Source organism: Lolium rigidum, chromosome 7 (assembly GCF_022539505.1).
Source record: "Lolium rigidum isolate FL_2022 chromosome 7, APGP_CSIRO_Lrig_0.1, whole genome shotgun sequence".
In the NCBI taxonomy this organism is placed as follows: domain Eukaryota; kingdom Viridiplantae; phylum Streptophyta; class Magnoliopsida; order Poales; family Poaceae; genus Lolium; species Lolium rigidum.
The window spans coordinates 100,835,025-100,843,106 of NC_061514.1; the positions used below are offsets into that span (position 1 = coordinate 100,835,025).

Genomic DNA, 8,082 nt, shown 5'->3' on the forward strand with positions numbered 1-8,082 from the left:
CTTTGGCCTCGGGACGGCGCGGTGGCTCGGGGCTCCACCTGCCTGGCCCAGATCTGGGCCCTTCGGGCCCCATCTGGGTCCGGGCGGGCCGGCTCCCTGCCCCGTGGTGCTCCTCTAAACGGACGGAGGGAAGGCCGGAGCTCGGGGCGGCGATATCGGCGGCGCGTACACTGCAGCGCATAGACAGGAACTTCACGAGCCCGCTCGGGCTCGGCCGGGCCAGGTGGGCCTGGTATGTTCCGGTCGCCGCGTCCGGTCGGTGTCCGCAGGTGGCGGTGGAGGTGGTTCCTCCGGCGTGGCTGCTGACGTGCTGCCTCGCGCTCCCGGTTGGCTTGTCCTGTTCGTGATGACCCCGCTTCGTTGGTCACGGTGAGACGGCGGTGGTGCTTGCAAGGCCGTGTGGCGCATGGTGGTGGGTGGCGAGTGTGGTGGAGCACGATGGAGTGTCCAAGGAGAGGTTGCGAGGGTCGGGAGAAATCCCTGTCGGCATTGCCGGCACCGACGCGGTGACGCCCGCGGGCGCCACTCTTCCTTCTTGAAGGGCGTTGGGTGAAGCCCTGTTTCTTTGTCCTTGCGCGTACCGGGGGAAACCCTAGGACTACTCCGGGCAGCAGTGGCGTCGACGTCGCACCCCTTCTTGAAGGTGTTGCTTGGTACGCGGAACTTCAGAGTGCTAGGAGCGTGGTGGGCATTATCCGGCGGGCGCAGCGGTTGCGAGGCATCTCCGTTTCTGTTGATCCGACCCTTTCGGCATTAGTTTCTCTTTTCTTTCTTTTGTGTTTTCTTTTGGGCTTGCTTTGTGCTGTTTGCCCCAGCAATGGATCATATGTTGTATCGATGGTGTGCTATATTAATATAGCGGGGCGAAAGCCTATTTCGAGGACGAGCGTGGCACACATGGAGGTGAGCAAGATGCCCGTGGCGACGCCTTTTTACTGTGACCGTGCACGGTGCACCCAAGCCAAGGGATGTGTGGACCGGCTGGTGTGCTACTCAGGTCTCCAGACTTCCTGACCCCACGTGTCAGTGTCAAAATCCCTCAGATCCCAACGGTCGAGTACCTGCCGAGGCCCAGACACCACAACGGTTACTTCCAGTGAGCTCTTCTTGCTGCATCCCATTTCCCACCCCCAATCTCCATCTCCCTCCCTTCGATCACCACGCTCCACATCCCTTCCTCTGCCCCCTCCTCGATTCCAAGCACCTCAAGCCAGCATGAACAGCGCGGCCGAGACAGACGCCGGCGGCGAGAGCGCCAACAACCCAGCAGCCACGGTGGTCGTGGTCGAGCGCGTGGTGACGGTGGAGTACATGGGGCAGTCCATGTCGCGGAACCTCCTCGGCAAGTTCGCCGACTCTTCCGCCTTCGACTTCGACTACGCCCAGAGCGGCATCTGGTCCCCGGTCAACAAGATCCCCAGCGCGTCGCCGGCCTCCGGTGCTGGCTCCAGGGACTTCCTCATCGCCAAGTGGAAGCGCCGGGCGAGGGCCGGAAGCAGGCTCAAGGCCAAGGACGCTGCCGCCGGCGGAGGAGGCGGCAGGTCGAGGTGGCGGCGCCGGCGGCTGCGGCGGGACGGGTCCTTCCTCGACCTCCAGGAGACGGGCATGCCGAAGCTGGATTTCTCGCCGCCCATGCCATCGCCCTCCCCCGCCAAGGTAGCTTCCTATACCTGGACCCCTCCGAAGCTTAAGCTCTCCGAATCATCTGTGCTAGCGTTACGAGGTTTCTGCTGTTTGTTTGGGTTGTTCAGGAGGGATGGAGGAAGGTGCTCAGGGCGGCCATCAGGAAGTTCAAGGCGCGGCACCGACGGTCCCGGCCGGCTCCCCTGCTCCACATGATGCTGCCAACGCTCTGATACGCCGATCGATCGATCGCACCGCCACGGCTTTGTTTGCTTGTTTAGCACTGTTGTACAAGAAGCACTGAATCTGAGATGTACGGGCCTGTGTATGTGTAATCTGTCACGCGATGCTCTTGCTAAGAGCACTGAATTTGGGGAAAATTTGCATCAGTTTTTCGAGTCAGTTGGTTTCCCCGTCAGTTTTACGGAGCGCCCTCTTGTTAGTTTCAGGTTACAAGCGATCTAACCGGAATCGTAACGAACCTTGATTCTGACTCGAGATCCAGCCGGCAATTCCGTTATATAGATACCCTCGGAGCGTAACTAGAACAAACGTGTCCTCTCAAAACTCAAAACTCGTTAGCAGATTCAGCTTTCAATTTTGGCCACAGCCAAGGGAGCCCTCGATCGGAGCGTAGCTGCATACAAGATGGCCTCAAAGATCGGCGTGGCGGCGGCGGCGGCGAAGGTGCCACCGATGACGAAAGAGGCCATGCGGCAGTGCATCTGCTCGCCCACCGACCACCCTGGCTCCTTCAGGTGCCGGCTCCACCGCGCCGGCGGCATGCCCAGGTCGGTCTCGTGCCAGCAGTTCGGTGATCCCTGCAAGCCGAGCTCCCCTCTAGCCTGCTCCGGTCGCATGCCGAGACCGGCGTCGCAGCAGCAGTTTTCGTGTCCTTCCGGCTCGGGCATGTCGAGGTCGGCGTCGGAGCAGCAGCTCCTGCGTTCTGCCGGCGTCCCAAGATCGGCATCGTGGCAAGATTTCGCTCAAAATAAGTGATCCAAAGGTCACCGCTGCTCCCTCTGAACCAGGCTTGTTCTTTCTATTAGCTTCAGTTAAGAAACAACCATGTATATTTTTGTTCTTCTGGCTGTAACTTGGAGCTGGTAAATGCAAATTCCCATTATTTTCCAACTCAGATAGCTGTAGTAATCTTAGTATTAGTAGGATACTTTAGGGGTGTAAGACAATGTAATTGTAAAATAGTAGCATGATCAGTAACTGAAAAAAGAACAGGTAAATTCCAGTAAAAACCTGAAGGACAGAATGGTTTTCTTTTCCCAGGCTAACAGTGAGGATTCCGGACAGAAAGAACTACAAGCTCTCATCAATACTAGTAATAGAAAATCTACATGGTCTCCAAAAAACTACTGGAAAATCTAGTGCTATGAAGACTAAATTCCATCTATCTGGCCCTCTCCGCCAAGACACTTAAATAGCAGCTGCCTTTCTTAACAGTGTACTGCAGAGTTGTCAATACTCAATACACATCCACCATGGGCTTGCAAAGGAATGAAGCTGTTTTTCTGAAGAAGAAACAAGGCTAGAATTAGCATGTATGAATCTGGATTAGACTAAGTAACACATGTTCTCTTGTTTCACTAAAGATGGATGTGTAAAAATGTAAAATAGTTTAATGTGGAAGTTGCAACTTACAACCAAAGTATAAATAATTAAGTCCACAAAATTGACGCCTTCTAAAGTTATAATTTTGTAGTCTAGTTATACACAACTACCAGAATTTTCACTTTAAAATATGGATGACAAGTGTAGCAATCGTACATTCTTTTTTTTTTAACTGAGTAATCGTACATTCTTGTGGGCTGTGTATAGAGGAGCAGCACATTCATACAACAGCATGGCCTTTTAAATTTGCAGACCAAGGCTATCTTGCATTATATGTTTGGAAAACATTCAAAAACTGAAATGTCTGAGCGAAATTTCTTCCGTAAGACTATGGAAACTTGCCTGAGCGATTATCATTTTTACTTCCTATTTGCGAGATTCCACCAGTATGTAAACTGGCTTTCCGTCAAGCTTGTAGAAATCCTGTAAAAAACATGGAGTTAGCGGGTTTGAAAGTGCGGCCCTTGTAGCTTCGAAATCTTGTTAAGTAGTACTGTTTTTTACCCAGGAAACTACTGGCTTTTTCATTGATTTCATTCACACAACATGAACTTGTATATACTGTCCATAAACAAGTAGTATGTAAGAATGTGTGCATACCTTAAACTTCGGAAGTCCAATTAAGCATGCACACTCAACAACGTCAGCTCCAGCACGCTCTGGAATGCAAATATTTGCAGCAATTATAGAAAGATTGGTCAAAAGACAATTTCACATTCATGGCCCATGGTACATCCATATGATTGGGCGAGATATGCGATTAGAAATCCCTGACTCGCTGTGACATGAATGCTGGATCATTATCTACAAAGTTTCCACTTGTACTACGTAGCATCAAAGATCAAATTATGCGTCTAGTCCCATCAAAAGCACACCTTTATGTAATTAGCTAGTAGCTAGGACCGTAGGACTTATCTGTCAAACAGGAATTTGTCGCTCTCAAGGGTAAGCTTTGCTTCTTGTCAACACAACATGATGGCTCTCTACTCTACATGTTATCACTAAGTTGTTGAGACTCCTAGCTAATTGACTATACTGCATGATACTTGATGTAATTTTTCCCTATATTATTCCATATCAGCATCAGAGAGGCTTTGACTCACCCTCTTTTTTCTTACTACTTACTATATATGATCCAATTCAGTTCAGTATGATGCGCAAGGATTATTGACAATCAACAAATTTCATCTTGATGCATGTACTGCTATTTTGGAGAGAAGAGAGCAACAGGTAAATAGAGGTACTCACCAATAAGCCTTATAGCCGCAGAGAGTGTCCCACCGGTCGCTACCAAATCGTCGACAACCACTACGCGCTCGCCCGGCTCGACGGCTCCAAGGTGCATCTCCAAGCAATCCGTTCCATACTCAAGCACATAGCTCTCGGAGATCACCCCGCCTTCATTGTTTCGTAGAACAAAATCAGCACATGTACGGCGAAGGTAGATATGCAGTTATAAATTACTAGCGCGTGAGGTGCAGCTTAATCGATCAGACCTTGCCTTACAAACTCTAACGTTTGTTCGACCTTGTACCAGCATTTTATGAATCTGCTGATCAGTACTGAACTGAAACTTTTCAGAAGTCAGACACGTACAGCACTCCTAGGCGGTTAGTGAACATAGCAATAGCAACAACTAGAATTTTTTTTTAAAAAGGGCATGACAAAGCATCTGGAAATAAACGACTAATTTCCATGAATAAACCTGCTAAAGCACCAAAACATAGTGTACTTAGCACGGATGGTACAGTGAGATGTAAGTATGTTTTTATATCCCGCACTGAAAATCCTCATTCCTTGTTGCAATACATATATGATGAGAAACTTCTGACCAAGATTGTTACACTTTATGTAAAAAAAATGAACCACATAGACGAAATTTGCCTATCCCTAAAAAAGAAAAATATGACCCTTTCTTCATGTACATTACAAGGAAAAGCAGATTCAGTAAGTTTTAGTCTCCCTCCGATCCAAGTAATATGGATAGGAGGGAGTAGTTAGCAGTAGTAGTCGATCCTACTGGGTTGCACAACACTTATGAAATATCTTCTCCACCTGTGTTTCCGCCTTTCCGGGAAAACAGCCACGGAACGGACCATTTTGTTACTACTACCAAAGCTCATGGAGAAAACCCCGGCAGTGAATTACACATACATTGGAATTAAAAAAGAAATACTACTAGTGGTAGACCATTCGCAAAAAAAAAAAAAAAAAAAAAAAAAGCAAGTGGTAGACGCTTCACCTCAGTGTGTTTATATGACCAATAAGTTTGCAGATGAGATTTGTACCTGGTAGTTTCCCGGGTTTGCGCAAGGGTATGAATTTCGCTCCAATGGCCAACGCGATTGCCGGGCCGAATATGAACCCTCTAGCTTCAATACCTGGTAGGTATCATCAGTAAGAAGAAAAAATACTGTAAGAAAAATCACCATGTACGCACACACAGGCTGTATCAAAAGGGCCAGAATAGCCAGATCTGAGTATCTGAAAACGGGACATACGACAAGGGGCAGCTAGCAGTCGCCGTAGGGTCAGCGTCACAATGGCGTTTCTTTTTGGAAGATCGCACGCGCTGACACAATGTGGTGACTGACATGCGCGCGCGCTGGTGCAGCGAAGTTAACCAGACGCAGCTGTACTCTTGTGGTGTACTACCAGTCAGTAGTATCACAGACTCAACAGTACATGCTGACATGCACGGGCCGGAGGAGCGGGCCGGCGGGCGAGACGACACGACACGACAGGCGCGCACCGCATGTGCGGCCGTCCGATGAGGTGATCCAAAGCCGCGCGCGCGCCGCCCCCACACAGCGTCACAGGAAAGCTCGCGTAGGCGCCGCTCCCTGCCGGCCGGTCCCCGCGCGTCGTCGTCTGCAGTCGACGTGCATGCACCGCGCACTCCGGGCTCCGGCCGCGATCCGGTCGGGCCGGCATTGATCGTCGACCACGCGGGGTCCCGCTCGCCGGCATGGCCCTGCCCGATCCGCGGCACGGCGCGCGCTGGCCGGCCGTACAAGTGGCGCGCCGGGGGCCGTGGCCGGTCGGCGACCCGCTCCCGCTCGCGCTCGACCGGCGTGCGCGTGCGCAGGGACCATGCATGGCACATGCGTGCAGAAGCTATAATTAAGTGGACTTGGATCGACGACCGCCTCTTATCTCGCCCGTGCTGTCAATGTTTGGCACACTGGCATTGGCCCCTGGTTTTAATTGCCCCGGTCTCTGGAACAGGCGGTGAGAGACAAGGACACACCTGTTCGTCCGTCCGTGCGTGCGTGCGTGCGTCGGATCATGGTACCTAGTACCGCCCCTTGTTACGTTTCCTGGCGGCTCTCCACGATAACTACAGTACTAGTAAAAAATTACCAGCTGAAAGTGATTTAGACCAACTAGTGATGGTGGGGATGAGCAATGCGGTGGCGATCGACGACCTGATCAACGACCGGAGTCGCGCGTCCGGCCGAAAGACGAGCATGAGCGATCTTCCCCGAAGATCAACGCTACCGAGTTCAAGATCATCACCAACTGACCGCCACGACGCCGAGCGCGCGGTGGCATGGCCATTAACTAGTGATAACTGATGGATGGATGCAGTGGGGTTTACCTGCGACGGCGGCGATGCCCATGCCGCGGTAGCGCTCCACGAACATGTCCACGGCGTCCTTGAACACGCCCGGCCGCAGCAGCACCGCCGTGATGTCGTTGAACATGATCCCTGCACCCCACCCGCGCGCGCACGACGAGGTCAGACAAGAGAAAAAGCAGGGTCACCATAGACCGACCATACACGCGCGCGCATAATTAGCTCGAAGAACCAACGGAGACCTGGCTTGGGGAAGTGCGGGACGACGCGTATAGCGTCGGAAATGCCCTGGAGGCGCGGGTCCGCGGCGGCGCGGCCGTGCTCCTTCCCCGCCGGCGCCATCGCGTCGCCGCCGCTCTCGCAGCTGCTTCTGCTCTCCTGCTCCCCCATGTATCCTCTTTCGTTTGCTTTGCTTTGCTTCGTCGTCGTCTGATCTTCTTCAGCTATATCTAGTATCGCTTCGAGTTGTTGTGGTGGCTACTGGCTAGGGAGAAAGGCGTGCCGTCTGCCTGTATAAATAAACACGGCGAGGCACGCGCGCTGGGTCCGGGTGGGCGTAGCAGCAAAGGGTACAAGGAGTAGTTTTTTTATTTTATTATTTTGTTACATCCTTCGAAACAGGCGGCCAGGACCACCAGCCAGTTTCACTCGCTCGCTTGACACTGGCCAACCTCTCCTTATAGCTAACAAACCAAGTGATTCAAATATGGATTTCACCTTTCCGAAATTCCGTGCAAAAAATGGCTTTTTATTGAACAAAGTGTAGAACTCTAACCTTGAAGCTGTTTCCTTTATCTCAACAGGACGGTAATAATCCATATGTGGCATATTTCGGTGTATTATATATTGTTTTCCTCCTCCAACATACCGCATTTTTAGGATGGGGAAGGTGAAACTCATGTGTTCTTCTCTTCGAGGAATCTTAATAAGAGTCGACGACACCTTACTGTTTGCACACCCTTCTGTTTCCTTACTGTTTGCACACCTTGGATGCACTATCTTGATCATTTTCTCTTCCATTATTAGAGAATCTCCAGCCGCGTCCCCCAAAGCGTCCCTACTTGGAGCGCGCCGGACAAAAAAACCGTTCCAGCCGCGTCCCCCAAAGCCTATTTTTGTCCGGCGCGCCCCCATACGGTGTCCGGCGCCCCGAGCCCGTCCCCTCCCACAGGGGACGCTCCGGGAACGCCGGACACAACGAAAAGCGAGGCGAACCGACGCGGGCCCGACGTGTCAGCGGCACAGTTACTTTT

The 8,082-nt window shown here is 51.8% G+C and overlaps 2 protein-coding genes across 3 annotated transcripts; one reads left to right on the forward strand and one right to left on the reverse strand.

Moving 5' to 3' along the window:
• The first annotated feature begins 1,215 nt into the window (after nt 1-1,215).
• LOC124672773 lies at nt 1,216-1,856 on the forward strand. The gene is made up of 2 exons (XM_047208950.1): nt 1,216-1,656; nt 1,752-1,856. The coding sequence occupies exons 1-2, from the start codon at nt 1,216-1,218 to the stop codon at nt 1,854-1,856; spliced, it is 546 nt and encodes a 181-aa protein (XP_047064906.1).
• Nucleotides 1,857-3,591: 1,735 nt separating this feature from the next.
• LOC124671595 (adenine phosphoribosyltransferase 2-like) lies at nt 3,592-7,362 on the reverse strand. 2 transcript variants are annotated; one of them, XM_047207951.1, is made up of 6 exons: nt 7,072-7,330; nt 6,851-6,961; nt 5,538-5,630; nt 4,498-4,647; nt 3,850-3,908; nt 3,592-3,672 (listed from the first exon to the last, which is right to left on the reverse strand). In XM_047207951.1, the coding sequence occupies exons 1-6, from the start codon at nt 7,217-7,219 to the stop codon at nt 3,616-3,618; spliced, it is 618 nt and encodes a 205-aa protein (XP_047063907.1). In that variant the 5' UTR covers nt 7,220-7,330; the 3' UTR covers nt 3,592-3,615. The 2 variants fall into 2 exon arrangements, with proteins under 2 accessions (XP_047063907.1, XP_047063908.1); XM_047207952.1 differs by lacking the exons at nt 3,592-3,672; nt 3,850-3,908; nt 4,498-4,647 and adding an exon at nt 4,774-4,816 and having other exon boundaries at nt 7,072-7,362.
• Between the last annotated feature and the right edge of the window lie 720 nt (nt 7,363-8,082).

Excerpts from the sequence above, each read along its gene's own strand:
- LOC124671595 (XM_047207951.1), bottom strand. The coding sequence starts at position 7,219 with ATGGGGGAGCAGGAGAGCAGAAGCAGCTGCGAGAGCGGCGGCGACGCG. Across the intron at positions 5,631-6,850 it reads GGGCATCGCCGCCGTCGCAG|GTATTGAAGCTAGAGGGTTC; the intron begins GTAAACCCCACT and ends GATACCTACCAG. Across the intron at positions 3,909-4,497 it reads TGCGGCTATAAGGCTTATTG|AGCGTGCTGGAGCTGACGTT; the intron begins GTGAGTACCTCT and ends TTTGCATTCCAG.
- LOC124672773 (XM_047208950.1), top strand. The coding sequence starts at position 1,216 with ATGAACAGCGCGGCCGAGACAGACGCCGGCGGCGAGAGCGCCAACAAC. Across the intron at positions 1,657-1,751 it reads CATCGCCCTCCCCCGCCAAG|GAGGGATGGAGGAAGGTGCT; the intron begins GTAGCTTCCTAT and ends TGGGTTGTTCAG.